A 17597-nucleotide genomic window follows, 5' to 3' on the forward strand; every position below is an offset into this window, starting at 1 on the left:
TTGTTTTGCGGTCATTAACGACTCCCCACGTTGCATCGTGTAGTAAGTGGAACCTTTGCATGTGCATGTAGTAAGAGCGTTGGACATTTTCTAAATTATTTGACAATGGACGGTTTCATATTAATTAAACAATATTTTTTTTTCTATTACAGATGATGATTATATATCTTAGTTTTAGAAAATCGCCCATGTAGAAGTCGACTGAAGTCAGTGAAATAGCACAGCACAGTCAAATGTAATCTTGGATCAAACAGTTTCATGGACAGATGATTTTGTTTTTTGCATTTTTAGGGTTCTGAACTACTAGTAATATGAAGAAGCTAACGCAATTGAAAAACATTAGGTAACTGGCGGAGAGGAAGTAATGCTTCGTTATGAGAGATGGAATGCAGAATACATAGTGAGCCACAAAATGTTTTGAAAAGTCTTTGTATAAATAAAAGATTTACTACTCTGTAAACAAAGTAGTTCTGCACGTTTGATAAATCGAAAGTCATGGCGTTATGTCATTTATCCGAATTACATAGAATTACTTGTCCCGGCATATGGAATGTAAAAATAGTTATACATATAAACGTTATTCATTCTGTACAATTATACAATCGGCAATATCATTTTCTTTCTGAAGATAAAACATTAATTCCAACTGAAATGGGTTAACATGTGATAAAAGGTCAAATCAGCTTTAAATTTGCGGATTTTTCAAATCATGGACAAGATTATGGGAAAGAAAAACATGCAATTTTCACTGTTACTTTTACATAGACTCCATTTATGAAAGCTTGTTTGAAATCTTTTTTTTTTCAAATCAGTGTAGGAAAAAGTCAAGCAAACGACTCTATCTGTTTTATTTTTAATTTTTATTAGTATGTTCTGAAGTTTCTAGGTTAAATCTTATTCTTCGAAAACTTTTTATTCGAACAAGCAGAACTACATTTTACGTTAAAAGAATTTCGCCTATGGAACGAATTACGGACTTTATTTCTTTTATGTGTGAGAAAATGTTTGTTATTTTATTATGTTCTGTTGTTGTTATTTTTTTTTCAAATGTGTAAGTTTTATACTTTTGCCTCAACAAAATCAAATCAAAGTAGTGAAAAAAGTTTAACAATTGCAATACATTTGAATTTTAACTGTTAGATTTTTAAGTATATGTCAATGTTGATGTATAAAACATAACACAGAAACTCGTTGGAAACAGTTACATCGTTTTGAATTACTGACTTGCCAGTACTTAAGGTAATCATGCATAAGTTGTTATGAGACAAACTATATGTCAGTTACTATACAAACTTAAGTAAACATATATGAGCCGCGCCATGAGAAAACCAACATAGTGGGTTTGCGACCAGCATGGATCCAGACCAGCCTGCGCATCCGCGCAGTCTGGTCAGGATCCATGTTGTTCGCTTTCATAACCAATTGCTATTAGAGAAACTGTTAGCGGACAGCATGGATCCTGACCAGACTGCGCGGATGCGCAGGCTGGTCTGGATCCATGCTGGTCGCATACCCACTATGTTGGTTTTTCCATGGCGCGGCTCATATAACGCTTAATACATTTGACACAGCTACTTCTTTGCCACAAGTTATGTGCAAAGATTTCGATTTTATCAACCAAACTTGCATATGTACTGTCAATGCATTCGGGATCATTCGTCTTTTTATTAACCCTTTTTGACCTGTTAAATTTTGTGATTGCTAGAAATTAACATATCTAGACCAAAGGTATTATAATTATCGATCAATTAGTGCACACTGAGGGCCACCCGTATTGACCGGCAAGCCATTACATGTGTTTTATTATATGACATCAAAAATTATTAAATTATTTCTACTGTTTATATTTACATTTTTTGGCTGGTAAGTTTAGTACAGTATATATTTTATTACTCAGTTTTACAAAATGGAAACGATATGTGTTGTGCAAAATCACCAGCTATTGATTTTCCTAAAACCATGCATAATGTATATTAAGTACAGTACATGAATAAGATCGTTACAATTACAGAATAGATAAAGACACAGGAATATATTTTTTGCAGTTTAAAATTGTGCTAGTCATTATATGATTAAGCATTTTCACATTGTTAGTGCGACGTCCGTTCGTGACTGTTTCGCCTAGTATTCGTAGTGAATAGTAATTGTTATTACCTTGGTCATTTAGGACACATTGCTGTTTAACAAACGCTCTTTCTTTTCTCCTACTGGATGCTGTGTCACACACATTACCGAACGGAAACTGATATCTCTGTATCCGTCATTAAAGCGACGGTTATTGTTGTATAATCATTATTAAATGAGATATCACGTATAATCTGATATATTATAAGTAAACTTATACATTTCACTAAGTCATGATTAAATGTTTTGGACTGTGACTATTATGTTAAGAGAAGGCGCTGTTTCGATAAAATTAGGAAAGAAACAGCGATAAATTAAAAGTAGTATGCTTGATTAGTAATGTGTGTTATTATTCAAAGGAAAAGGTTCAAAACTTTCATTGGGTTTTAAATGTCAAATTTACAAAACTTCTTTCAACTTTGACTAAGGTATAAACAAAATAAAAAACTGTTTGTAGGGGATATTTTCGACACTTTTGGTAGAAAAATAGATCCCTTTGTTAGGAAATGAGGCCAAAATGTTGATCCATAGCATGCCCATAAAATAGAAAAAGTGGAAACTCTGTAGGTCATCCAATACGACAAAAATGAAAATGTTGCAGGCTCTTTAGATACATGTTAACAGCAGAATGAAATTGACTTGCTACTTGCCACGGTTGGTTCATAATACGTATGCAGCTATACATACACATTTAACTATAGAATCTATGTGTTTACAATAATCTTAACAAGATAAGTCACTACACCAGTTGTGACATAGATTACTGTGGGAAATTAGTGTGATCTTCCTTTTTAAACTTCCTATCAAGTTCTTTAGGTTATATATATATTTCACTTTGGCAGGTTATTTGCTTTCTATATTGCTTTTGATATTATCAGAAAAGCATCATTCCGACCAGTATAATTTAATATCTATTTAAAAACAATACAACTGATTGTTTTTTATGTACGGAACATATGCTCACCCTACACACAGGTGTGATCTATGCACTGGATGATATTAATCTACAACAAATTATTTGTTTTCATTTACCTGAAGCGCATGATAGTAATCAACAACCGCATACAACATGTTCAACAAACTGAAATATTATGAAACCTTGATAAAATCAAACATTGTACTGTCATACAATATAACATGTCAGAACATTTCCGTTACCTTGAAACAAAAATCTTAAATATTTTAAATGGTTACATTGCAACCACTAAAGTGTTTGTACACTTTCTACATGCATGAACCTACATTGTATTATTGCATGAGAACATGTTAAAATAGTTTGTTCAATTAACGCTGGGTATTTAAAATGCATAATGCAGGACTAATTCTATACTGACGGTTGGACTTTACACAAATGCCAAAGATCTCCTCCAAAACAAAATTATTAATTATATGAATTATTGATGTGATTCGGAGAGCTTTCGTATTAAACGGGTTTTAAGTATAAAAATATATTGTTTTGATGTCGGATCAACAAAAACATAAATGTTGTGTTTTAGTTTATTTATGTCAATCTTTGTACATGCTTAACAATTTTTCGAGTGCCGCTTTTGTGTTGTCCATGAGGAAACGGTATCTGTTTGCAGAGACTAGTCAGTTCAAAATGTCTTCCCTGATACCGTTGGTAAATAGTTTTCACTATTCCCAAAAAATATCCTAGCTTTTCAACGATTTTATAACATTTGTATGTCTAAATATTGCATATTTTGTCTATGCCGTAAAATAAAGGTTTTGAAAAAAAGGTATTATGTGCTGGCGCGTGCGTCTGTCCGTCCGTCAAGGTCAAGGTAACAACTGGGGCTCAAATATCAACTTTGAGTTAATATTTTTGTGCCAAGAGCATAACTTAGCAACTTTTCATGATAATGTCTTTCAACTTGGCATATAAGTAGGTCGCGATGAGATGATATGCAAAGCGCATGAAACAGGTCAGTAAGTAAAAGGTCAAAGTCACAGATGGAGCTCAAATATCAAATTAGTTATTCATACCCGGTATCTTGTGTCCGAGCATAATTTTCTAACATATTGACTTCAATCTTGGCATATAATTCAGATGATATTGAAAGGATGTTAGGATGCATGAGCTAGGTCGGTATGTCAAAGGTCAAGGTCACAGCAAGGTCATATCTGTCTGTCACATTTTGTGTCAAGAGTATAACTTGATAACCGTTGAAGGTATTGACTTTAAACTTGGGTGATGATGAGATTTTAGGAGTGCAACAGTCCACATTACTCCCCCATTCTCCCTCATGATACGATCCCTCCCCAACCTAAAAAATGAACTTTGATTTTTTGTGCTTTAGTATTCAACTGCAGGAACCATGTCTGTAGGTCAGAGGCCAAGGTTACAGCAAGGTAAAGTCTGTCCGTCCAATTTTGTGTCCAGAGCATAACAAAATCAATTTCAGTTTCTTGTGCCTTAGTATTGAATCACCACCGCCGCACAAAAACCTCTAACCCCCGCACACTGCCACATTACATACCCCCTCCTCCCATTCACCCAACCCTTTGATCTAGAACTTCAGGCGTATATTGCCCCACTTATGAAGCTCTTGTTTCTTTATGCAATGTGTACATCTGTATAAAATGTTTTGTTCATCTGTTAATTCGATGGGTAACTAAATACAAAATGTATCTAATAATACATATGCCTTTTTAAGTAACAAAGAGAGAGTAGCTAAATGAAAGCAAAATGTATTATATCAGCTCAATATCCTTTAAGACTCACAATATATTCAGTTCAAAGACAAGAACCTGCTGAATAAGAGGGTATTTTTCAAGGTATTTATTTCTTTGTAAATTAAAAAAATGCTAACTTTAAAACATACGTATACGAAAGGACGGAAGTACTTCATTACTCAACAAGGAAAATTAAAGGTTAGCGAAACGAAACATAAGACATAAATGACACGAAATAGTACTTTCATGATTTCAATAACTTAGTTATCTTATTTATCTTGTACATAAGACTTTTTGCATCATGTAAAGTTTTTGTAGGACATTTAAGTTTCGTTTGTCATGTTTGGAAATGGCAGGTAGTCATTAAACCATACGAAGAAACAATTGATTTCTTCGCGGAAAATATGAGATGCACTTATTAGCTAGTCGATACAATATTTTTTCGTGGAGAGAATAGATTTATTTATATCATTCCATAAATATGATTCATATAGAGTTGAAGGAAATTTTTCCACCTAGAAAGCCATGATTAAAATATTAACACAAGTACTCTCATTGTCTTACACAAGCAGCCATGTAAGAACCTTATAATACCGCGGATAAAACCATCGCCATTCCCATGTGATGTTCAGAAGACTTTATATTTCGCAAAAGAAAGACATTTGATAACACATTTGATTACAGTAGTAAATAGATTATACTACTGGTACTTTTTGAGACGAATTAGCCCGTGATAGAGGGTATGATATGCCAACACGGGAGTTATCATCTTTATTTTCACATTCAGTAATACATTTATTCCAAATACAAGAAGGTCAAATCGGGATTGTATTCTGTAAAGCACATTTCTAACATTTAGACGGAAATCTAGTCAGAAAGTTACTATTTTCAACAGGTCACATCCACATTTAGTTTATAAAATTACAAATCTGGTAGCTTAAGATATTCAAGCAGATCAGAGTACCGAATAAAGCGTATATAACCTTATTATTCCCTGGGCAACTTTTTGTATGAATAACGAGCGTTGAAATAGACAAACTACATAGCGAAACTTGCAGCTTCTTTGAATCAGGAATTGTAATTCAGAAGTCAATTAAGAAATGTTGTTTTTTTTCGGATTGTATGCAAAATGAACGGTAAATACATGAAGTGCGCTAGTGATTCTAATTAATCTTGCTGATCAAATTCTCTCGTTTATTTAGCATTCCTTTCCTGTATTTACCTTACATTTCCTTCCAATTAGTTTCCTTCCTATTTTTGTATAAACTTTATTTTTTTCTATTTTTGATATAAGATTCGGCTTCCTGTTAAATGAGTTCGTCAAATGTCATTTAAGAAACGTTCTGTCTGACTACACGAGGGCGCCGTCAGAACAACGGCACGTTATCATTTAGCGGTGATATTTAACTTAGGCGCATTTCTTTTTGTTATTCAAGCAAAATGAACGTCATAAATTTCAATGTAACGAATAGTGAGAATGTACAAATTAAATATATTTTATAATTTCTAGATTTAAACAACTGTGTCGAGTTGCTCTCTATTATATACATACGTATACAAGTTGTTCTATTACAAATATTGTTTTATTCTAGCATGGTTTCTATAGATTCCAACTGCCTAAGAAGTCCATTTATTATAAAATGTTGTGAATTTAGTTTTTATGAAACGAACTTCTATTAAATGCTTTGTTAGTATGCACATTTTAAATACCTCTATCTGTAACTATCTGTAGTAATTAGAAGCATTGACTGGATATCAAATTTATTATCTGACTTCAAAGCACAAAAGTAATCTTTTAGACATTTTCATGGACTACTCTATATTTTTTTCAGCCATACAGATTGCAAATTAGTATTACCAGCATTCCTGATGTAACATCTTTACCATTAGTTTAGTTTCTCCGCTTGTAACTTAACATTGAACGATGGGTTAACACTTGCATGCAATGAATTAAATGATCTAAAATGCTTGATATTATTTAATTTTTGAGTATTTCTAAGAATTAAGTGTTATTTTTGTGCGTTTACATTTACAATCACAAGTCATTGCTGATGATATATCTAGACTAGGTTTTGATGCAATTAGGCATGACAACTAGAGTACAGTTATATCACAGTGAAAAATGCAAACAAAATTTAAATATTACTAAATATTTTTATACGTTTTGTGGTGGAAATGGATATTTGATACATAAATAGATACCGGACAAAATGATTCGTGCAATATCAATCAACAGCGTTTTCTTGTTTCATTTTCCTAAAAAAATGACTCCGGTCGAGGCGTTTCATTTGATGGTCTCCAGTACACTTCCTTCTCTTACGAACAGTTAAAGGGAAAAAACAAGAAAGTGAGCCTTTACGAACTACAATTTTAGGACCCAAGAAAATAAGACGTATTAGTTACCTCTGACATTTTTCATTGTCGTCAAACATTTATTACTTCAAATATGTGACGTTGAATTCAAAAGACAACTTCCGCCTGTCTATATACAATTTTCATATATTTTTTCCATTAATGCCGTTGTGTTAAAAAGTCAAATGCAGTTGATAAATGTAATCGTTTTTATAATTGTTACGAAAACCATGCATATAATCCTTGACAGATAATTATTAATTAGGAATAAGCTTGCGGTCCATTTGGTGTGTTCGAACTTGTCTGAGCTCTTCATATACAAAAGATGTTAAAGACTTTGGATTTTCCTTATTATGTTCGTGTACTGTATGAATTCTAGTCTAGTTCAAATAATTATTTCAAAGTTCCTGTAACTACCTATAAGTTCTTTCGAATGTCATTGTTATTGATTTACATGTATTTAAAGGAACATCTTTTGATGCAAAGGTGAATAAACAGTATTTAATTTTATTCATACCGATGAAAAATCTTAACAATGGTTACTACAATCCTTAATAAGGTTATGATGATTGCCTATTGTATCTTGCTTATGAAATACACGATGGCAAAAGTGACTTCCGTTTGCTGTTCGACTTTTCGTAATATGTGAAAAAAATGTAATTCTATCAAATCAGTAGTATTTATATTGTTATAACGACGAGAAAACTATTTTTGCTTATGTATGTAATGGTGCAAAATGGTGACCAATTCGCAGGAAACAAATACCTTTTTATAGTCTGATGAGATGTTTATGACGCATTCAATTTTACAATTTATCCGTTATTAACACCCACTGCTAGTTACTAACAGGAAAGCAAAATCACTGTCATTCAAGCTGTCAGCCATTTTGTCCAATAGAGATTGTCTAATGCGTCTACATATTTTCTCATGGTAAGTACACTTTTATGGGAGACACTGCATTAAAAATGTAATGGCTTGCGTCATCTACAAGAATAAAATTTAGCTACGGTCTGAACGTTCTGAATCTATCCGAACACACACGCACAAAATAAACAATTGCTATAATAAGAAAGGTGTGTAGTGAGGAAAATATAGATATTAGGGTTTAAATCTTGATTTGGTTCTATAATCTACATGTATTTTTGAGAAGATATTTTAGCGCATTCTAAACATTATACAAATTAATCACTTTCCCATGCACATATTATATATGATTGCATTTATTGCAGAAGAACTGTGACTAAAAAGTGACCTGGAACGGTATATACCGGATTCCAACGATTTGAATGATAAGTATCTTTACTGTATATATTTTGTAACCATGGGTTTCTTAACATTGCAAGTAAAAATGTTCTGTATTAATTACAACCCCCCAAAAAATGCATTTCTTTCGAGCAAAAGTGTTTTTGTCACATTGCCATCCCGGATTGGGAAGTTAATGCAAGTAATACATATTACCAAATTCCTTGACTGTATTACTTTTAAAATATGAAATTAGCATGACACAAAATATCAGTATTACCCAAAAGTCGAAACTTTTTTTTTATAATTTCATACAATGCCTCACTCTGAACCTGAAAGCGTCACGGGAAACAATTGTAATAAGATTTTAACTGCGACTAATTACTGTATCTGAGACTATATAAAGTAATGCATACATATATATTAAATCTCGTCCAGTGAAGAATGTAACTTGTCAGGTAAAGCTGTATATCTTAAGGAATATCATTTAAATTCACAGAGGGTTGAGGACAATTTTCAAGCGATCCAGAATTTAGATGGCCAAGAACAACGTGATGCTCCTGTCTTTTATGCTCGAGCCTACTGTGGTCAACGTAATGTTGTGTAACAGCAGACGATTTCGAGATAAAGTTACTGAAATAGTCTGAATAAAACAGCGTCACAACTCACTGAAGGAAGTCAGCAAGGTTTGACATAATGAACTTAAATGCATGAGGTCAGTTTTCCCTAGAGACAAGGCGACTTGTAACACTTATGGTAACAGGTATAGCAATAGCAGCAAGTGATATGGGTAACATAACACTAGAGGTACTAACATTTGTAGGTATATTTTTAATATATCAATTGCGACAAAAACTGCTTCAACTTCCAACCATCAAGATTATTTTTTATATCTGCCTGGACACTTTTTTTAACAGAGGAAGGTATTTAGGTGCTTTATCAAATATGTTTTGGTTGTTTGTTTAGACATAACAGTGTAATGAATGTGACTGCTTACTTTGCCATTTGCGTCCTACTGAATAAGGTTAAAACAGTTGGAATAAGCATTATGCAAAAGTCAATCCTTATTTTGTTCACCTTTACTTTAATAACCACAACAATTCCATCTAAATAATTTAACAGTTTTATAACACACGATTTAATACAGGGGTTGTGCTCGGGGATTTCAGGAACTTTCGCCTACCATTGCCATGACTTGTCTTACGCACTAAATACATTTTAATGAGTATCAAACGAAAATTGTTGGGCTGAAGTATTTGTTGTACCATTACTGCTTTTGTCACGATTACATGCTTTGTTTGTTTTAGGTTTAACGCCGTTTTTCAAAAGTATTTCAGTTATGTAACGGTGGGCAGTTAACCTAACCAGTTTTCCTGGATTCTGTACCAGTACAAACCTGTTTTCCGCATGTAACTGCAAACTTCCCCACATGAATCAGAGGTGGAGGACGAATGATTTCAGACACGATGTCTTTTTATCAAATCGTCAGACAGAACGTACGCCCCGCCCAGGGATCGAACTCACGACCCTGCAATCCTTAAATCTGCGCCCTACCTATTGAGCTAAGCGGGCAGGCTACCGATTTTATGCAGTGACATTATAAGGGTGTATGTGTTATTAAAATATCAGTCTGTCTTTTCCCGACTCTGTTATCAAAATGCACGAACCAAATCACCCAAACAAAACATACTTTGTTTAGTTCAGCAGCTATATCCCCTATATGCAGTGTTTAGTTGCAATATCTATGCTATATCTAAATACTTATCATGCTGGACACGGCTGATTCTGCCTTTGCGACCAGTGTATTATCCGCGCAGTCTGATCATGATCTGCACTATACCAATTCAGCCAGTTTCTTTTTAGTAAGCACCCTTTTTGACAGTTAATGATACTGTCCAAATTAAAAGATAGACACTTTCATTATAGAAATTAAGATGGGTAAGGGTTAATACTTTTATCAAAATACTTTTTTCCTACAATTAATAAACTATTTTGAAAACTATTTATGTTACCCGCAATTGTTGACAATTTTCTAGATTTTAAAACTTAGAATTATGATAAGTTTTTGTACATTTTCCTTCATAGTAAACCGTGATGAACACAAATCAAAATTTATTTTAGATATCATTGTCACGTGGGCAATATCGGTAAAGTGTTAAATCGCGAAATGGACGCAGTGCAACGGAATATAATCATTTTCCTTTTATCAATTCGTTAATCAAAACAATTAATTACAGGGTTTTGTCAAAAATGGTACTACTTAAACTTTACGTATTTAATTAAGAAATAATATATAGCAGAACCTTGTTAATTACCATATCGAAACAATGCGATGAGAGTATACGCTTGCAGAATAATTTCACGAGAGCTAGCACAAGTTAATAATACACACAGCGTATAACCGATTCGCATTATTGAGATATGTTAAAAATGGTTCTGCTATATTTATTTCGATTCTTATATGTATTTTATGTGAAAAAGTAGATGCAATAGGGGAAAACTGTTTTATGGTGCATGTATGGCGTCAAATATAGTAGTTCGACTTCATGTCAACTCATAACAGTGTTTAAATGGTGATTAAATACAGAAGTAACTTGTGAGTGTATACGTCAAGTGCTTTATTCTATGTGCCGAATTATTGATGCAGTGTGTGTAAATTAAGTGTAATACCAGTCTGATATATCATTCTGAAACGTCTTTTAAATTAAGTAGTAGATCAAAGTGGTAGCACCCTTTATCGACGCCTGTATCGTGCCAAATGATATGTCGATGTGAAGTCGGATTTAGCCGACATAGGCATATGCGAAAAAAGTTGACAAATCGCTACCTAGCTGAATTTTGAGACGGGCCCGTTGATGCTTAAATTCTTATTTGTCCGTTTACTATTTCACACTAAGTCATAGAAATTTCTTTTTTGAGCATAGTTACATCACTAATTGAGAATGTTTCCCCATAATGGATAATTTGCCGGAGTAGATAAAACTGGTTTCCTGTTGTCATTTCCTTTATTTTCCTTGATGACACAAAGTAATCACATAAAGTTGTCAACGTTTTGTGTTGTAAAGTCTCGCGTTTACACGACACGTTTAAATGCCTAATGTTTGTTTGGGATTACTTTGTCGAAATCAAAGCTGAACGTCGTATTAAGTTAATGAAAATACCATATCATATGATAAGTATAAGATTAACTGAATGTAACCTTTAAGACAAACAAAAATAAACGAGGTTAGTTTGAAAATGGTTTTACAATATTTAAGTTTTTATATAGCAATGTGTGCAATATCGTCAAGACATCCAATTTGTCCAGGAAACTTGTAATAAGTAGATCATGGACAAATGATTTGTTGATTTGTTAAAATGAAACACTCGCGGCTTCAATCTGCATTAAGTGTCAGCAGTAAAAATGATCTAATAATTTATCATTTATTCATAGCGACATTGAGGTAGAATGGTTAATATATATCGGGTATAAGTTTCGTACATTTAGAACATACGCAACTGTAATTTTTATCATTTACTTGTTTTGCCAGTGCTTTAGCAACTGGCTATAGCTCTAAATCAACTACCATGTTTCAACCTAGCGTCGTTTGAGTTTTCATTCTTTTTCTATGTGATCACATCACACAAATATTCTGGACGTGTAAAAAATAGTCACATATTTATTTTTTATAATCTTGATATTGTATGAGTGTATGAGCAACTGAGGACTACTGTTTTAAACAATAAAAACAAACAGCAACATATTCTAGAATAATTATGAATTTTATATTCACATTTGAAATATTCGGAATCACTCCAGTTTAGGGTTTAGTGTTAGGGTTAGGATTGAAATTGGCCCACCCTGTTTTTGTTTTTTCTTGTTGGGTTTAACGTCGCACCGGCACTATTATAGGTCTTATGGCGACTTTCCAGCTTTGATAGTGGAGGAAGACCCCATGTGCCCCTCCATGCATTATTTCATCGCGAGCGGGCACCTGAGTAGAACCACCGATCTTCCGTAAGCCAGCTGGATGGCTTCTTCACATGAAGAATTCAACGCCCCGAGTGAGGCTCGAACTCAATTCGAAGAGGGGCAAGTGATTTGAAGCCAGCGACCTTAACCACTCGGCCACGGAGGCTCCGGTCCCACCCTGGGGCAAACTTAGTTTTACATAGAGCTGCATATGGAAATCCTTTCAAAATCTTCTTATCTTGAGCCCCAATGCACAGAGCTTAGATATTTTATAGTGGACCTCTACCAACATTGTTCAAAGCATGAGCGGTCTATGCACAATGAAATGTTGATTCTTCAGGTGTATCGGTTGAAATACTGGCTATCAGTCCTTTCAGGGCTTTGATTATCTGCTGTTACTGTATTTTGTTTTGGATGTTTTTCTTTACAGCCTTTGTAATCGTCTAATGACTTAATTAGTTTTGTAGCAATGCTACTGAACATCTGACGTTACGTTACGAATACCTTTGTTTATACTAAAAAGTCTCTAAAATATTAAACAGCGTAGGTTGCTGTCCATAAGAGTAAAATTTTAAAAAGTCATTGTTTTATTACCCAGTTCGTTTAAGTCAAGTTTTACATCTACATAGTAAAGATAAGTGTATGTTTTCTATTTACAAACTTATCAGATTTAAAACTTTATTCAGTTATCCAAAATGTCACGCTATCTGATCATAACTTACATGCCTGCGTATACAGTCATCGGCTCATACAAGTCACATCGACTACTGTTTAAAAAGACGCTGGGATACATTTATGAATCAGTCTATTTCAGACACTCGAATATACGGAATAAAAAAGATTTTTTTATTTTATTTTTCGTACATTTATTTAACGAAATTAATGAAGTTTTATGTTGAGAACAGGTAAGAATGATAACTTAATTTTTAATTATGTTATATTTATAATTAATTCAAATTGCTTAGAAATATTTGACAATTATCAAAAAGTTGTGTTAAGAAAAAATGTTCTAATTTTAATGTAGAAAATATCAATTTACTTAAGCGGAAATTTTGAGACCAAATGAAATTATATACATTCGAAATTTGATTAATGAAGGCTATGACCGTTATTTTTATGAGTTTAGAGTAACATGTTCTGCTTTTCTTTACAGTATAATTTTGTAAGATCTGTTAAAATTAAAAATTTAAGTTATCAGCCTTTAAAAGATTGCTAGGCTTACTAATGTATTTATTAAATATTTTATAGTAAAATATTGATATTTATCAAATACTACATGATTTGTTTTCAGGAAATCGATTTCGGAAAAGTTAATCAGTGAACGTAGGAAAAACCTCAACCGAAAGAATTTAATAACAACTTAAAACCAGCTCAGTTGCGGATTTCGTTTGTCAAATTTTGAAGTCAACAATATGGTTGTGAATGGTGGATATGCCAAAGTGATAATTACGTTAGAACTTTTTCTAACTGTTTCTTATGGATTTATAATTACGGATGAATACGACGATGGCGATAGAATAACAGATATCCCAAGAATAAGCATGAAAAGGAACCATGACACACAACACAGGTAAATTTTTCTGTGACTTTGATCATTGTCAAGTCTTTTCTCAAGTCTTTTATTATTTGATTAATTAATTAATGTACTGAAAAAAAAACGTTATTGAGACATTTTTGTAAAATACCATTGTCAGACTACAGTGTCTAGTCGTAGAAAAACTAAAAGTGAGTCTCAGTTAATTTGAACTTTCTTTATATGATTAACTAGACTACAACACCCTCAGTATTGCATGTTATACTACCATTGAATGTAAGAAGTTGACAAAGGTCGCTCCAACTATTTCAGGTCTGTTCATCATTATGCAAGACACGGATTATGTCGAACATTCGCGGGTAAACGATACCTCTATAAAGCAATGAAGACAAAATTATGCGGGATGAAACGTAAGAAATATTTACAATCTTTACTTATATGTTCATTTGAAAAAGTATATAACGTAAGCATGTTAATTTCGTTAATTTCTGTAACTCAAATCTATAAAACAGGAATTTAGCTACCCTTTAATTATACTATGATGTTTATTCCAGTTCTAAAAGTATTTAAAATAGAAAAAGTGTAAAGTCCATTCAAACCAAATTTAAATACGATAGTATCCACTCTCAGTTTCTTGTTCATAATGCCCGTACATATTTTATTTATATTTCCAGTGTCGTTCACAGCAAATCTCGTTATAGATTTATGCCGCCATAGAAATATAATGCTGGACAAATGGGTAGCGGAACTTTTTGACATTGATGGTAATTATTTTTGTTTTGTTGATTACTCATCTTTTTAGTTATTATTGTTAGTTTAATTACGAGTTGAGATAAATTCATTGGTGTTTCTCTATTGGTTATATTTAAGGACAAAACGTAATTTATCGTACTGCTGGCATATCATACATTATGCTGCTTCTTGAAAATAAAAAATGCACTAACTGAAGGTCACAAATACCTCGTTCAGAAATTAAGAGATGAAGTATGGCTGAAACGAACGAAAGCAAATGTTATCTAGGTTATCATTACTTAGGTTGATACCACCTTTGCCAACGGGGTTTTCGCTTCTAATTAAGGGACATCACTATGACTACTCGAATAAAGAAAAGTAGTTTAAGTATATGCAAAGTGGTGGTGTTCATATCTAATCATTAACATCCTTTGAAATGTAGGGTTTTGTTCATTTTCAATTTTTTATGTCTAGAAGTGCAAAGAAGACATAATTTTTATTTTGAAAATAAATTATCAAGAAGAGTATGTTGAATATACTTGTACTATTTTATCGTGGTTTGACTTTGTTAATCTCACAATCTCACATATATTTTAATGTAACCATTTGTATACTTAAATATATACATTTTTATCTCATTTGTGAAGAACACTTAAAGCATATTTTGAATCCCTCTTCTTGAAAAACCGGTACTGGTGTCATATGAGAAGGTGTGGCTATGACCTCAATGTGGCTGGAACCCGTGATTCCGTGTTCTGCGGCCAACACCCTAACCGCTACACCATCGCTCCCATTTATTTGTGCAGATTTACGGCTACATGGCTATACAATTATCCCCGGGGCCTCCGTGGCCGAGTGGTTAAGTTCGCTGACTTCGAATCACTTTCTCGCCACTGGTGTGGGTTCAAGCCTCGCTTGATGAATTCTTCATGTGAGGAAGCCATCCAGCTGGCTTCTCCCTCCACCATTAAAAGCTGAATAGACGCCGTTTGACATAAGATTGTGTCGGTGTGATGTTAAACCCAAAACAATTCTCCCTGTTTTGCATTTGGTGAAAAGTGAACGTTTGCATGTGTGGTCACTGGAGATATTTGTCACTAAACGCAGTTAAATGTGATAAATTTTGCGATGCGTTACCAACAATTATATCAGATCTTACAATTAAACAGTGTCTTTTTTTTCTGTTACAGGTGATGGTTATATATCACATTTCGAGAAAAACTTCTATGTAGGAGACAACTGAAATCAGTGGCATAGAATCAAGGACAACAACACTTAAAATATATCACCATTTCCGAAAAAGTATTTAGGTGTTTGTAACGTGACAAATGACAGTTTGTTTACAGGCTATGTTGTGAACTCAAATATTGTACAATATCTTCTATGCTTAAATATTTATGTTGGGAAGCCGCTGTGCTTGAGGGAGACGCAGCGCAAAATACATATAGCAACAACATGTTTTAAACATGTTTTATTCAACAGAAAACTTCATCATTCTGTGAACATTGAAAAAGAACAAGCTTCATTGTTGGTCGCCTATTTGCATATAAATTATTTTCTTTAATTTATGTATTTTTAATTTCTTATTGATCAATTTATTTATTTATTTATTTTAAATGTGTGCTATTTTTATTTTCATTTTTTTTATGTTTTAATTAAATGTTTAAAATGTTTTATTACCTTTTCGCTGTTAAATGTTTTACACATGTTTACCTCAACAAAGTCAGTATTATTTCCGTATTATTCCGTCCATTTTTCACTGTTATACCAATATATTTAAACGTTGAAATAAAACATTAAACAACAAAAGAGTTTCTATTGGTTATATTATATTAAATGGCCGATATTTATCAAATGTTATTTACTGGAAGTTATGTCCTAAGCCATGAAACTTTTAAAACAAACCAAGCATCTGCTGTGACAGTTGTTATGAAGCAAAATATTTTTCAACTTTTATATAAAGTTACGTAAAGAGAATAAAAATCAGATTTTTAAATGGATATTATGTTTCATCTCAGGTCTCTGTTACAGTAATACTTTATCATTTAACATGATAAGCAAGCTTACATTTGTGAGCAGACTATTAGCATAACGATTTTAATTAGTATTTTTAATTTTTAGACTACATTTAAACGATTTTCATCTATTTTTAAATGTGTGCTACAGTTAAGTTGATTTTTCTTTTTAAAGAGATGTTTTTATAAGCTTATAAATGTTTATATAAACTGTTTAACCTCAAAAGCATTAGATTCCGCCTTACGTTCACCATTAAAACTGTTTAATCTTTAACAAAACAAAGTTTTCCACGGTTTTGTATATAATGGATATTTTAATTTTTTAATAATTATTCGCTCATTTAAACTTTTAAAAAACAAATCGTCTGTGAATGTTATAACGAATCATATTTTTCTTTTAATATATTTTTGTAATAAACATAAAAATGCAGATAATATTTAAAATTATGTATACTCAGTTCTGTTTGTCAATGCTTTAACTTTAAAAAAACATACAGCTTGTAAAGACAAATACGTTTGAAGTGTCACCCGCTTGGATTTTAATTATCAGTCTAACATATAGAAAATTACAACGGTGTTTTACAAGTCATCATCATCTATAGTTATGTGTTTAACCGAAGTCGGAGGAAGATGTATTATCATAGAGGCTTAATCCCTTGAAAAGCACATATTGTAAAATCGAAAGACTGATTATTCTGTACAGTTTTAGCATTCACGTTTACCTAGTATGTTTTACACCGTGCCGTAATATCATTCTTCTTCAGTTTGCTACCATCTAAATCACGTTAAAAACATCAATGACTGCCGGTTAATTAATTGTGGGTAAGCCACACTGACACTGAACATTAGCTAACTACAGGTATCAAATGTCTCTTAAAATATATTTAATACTTATTACATGACTTATGTGTCGTTTATAGCTTTATGAAGTAAATAATCCTTGTTATGTGATACAGTATGTTATGGAGTA

The 17597-nt window shown here is 32.7% G+C and overlaps 1 protein-coding gene across 1 annotated transcript; it reads left to right on the forward strand.

Annotated features, from left to right (window-relative positions):
* Nucleotides 1–13096: 13096 nt before the first annotated feature.
* On the forward strand, nt 13097–16486 carry LOC123538737 (uncharacterized). Its single transcript, XM_045323036.2, has 5 exons — nt 13097–13251; nt 13638–13916; nt 14193–14290; nt 14555–14644; nt 15803–16486. The coding sequence occupies exons 2-5, from the start codon at nt 13759–13761 to the stop codon at nt 15853–15855; spliced, it is 399 nt and encodes a 132-aa protein (XP_045178971.2). The 5' UTR covers nt 13097–13251; nt 13638–13758; the 3' UTR covers nt 15856–16486.
* The last annotated feature ends 1111 nt before the right edge of the window (nt 16487–17597 follow it).

Source organism: Mercenaria mercenaria, chromosome 18 (genome assembly GCF_021730395.1).
Source record: "Mercenaria mercenaria strain notata chromosome 18, MADL_Memer_1, whole genome shotgun sequence".
Lineage (NCBI taxonomy): Eukaryota > Metazoa > Mollusca > Bivalvia > Venerida > Veneridae > Mercenaria > Mercenaria mercenaria.

Coding starts and splice junctions, on each gene's coding strand:
- LOC123538737 (XM_045323036.2), top strand. CDS start 13,759: ATGGTTGTGAATGGTGGATATGCCAAAGTGATAATTACGTTAGAACTT. Junction 13,917..14,192: donor AACCATGACACACAACACAG/GTAAATTTTTCT, acceptor CAACTATTTCAG/GTCTGTTCATCATTATGCAA. Junction 14,645..15,802: donor GGAACTTTTTGACATTGATG/GTAATTATTTTT, acceptor TTTCTGTTACAG/GTGATGGTTATATATCACAT.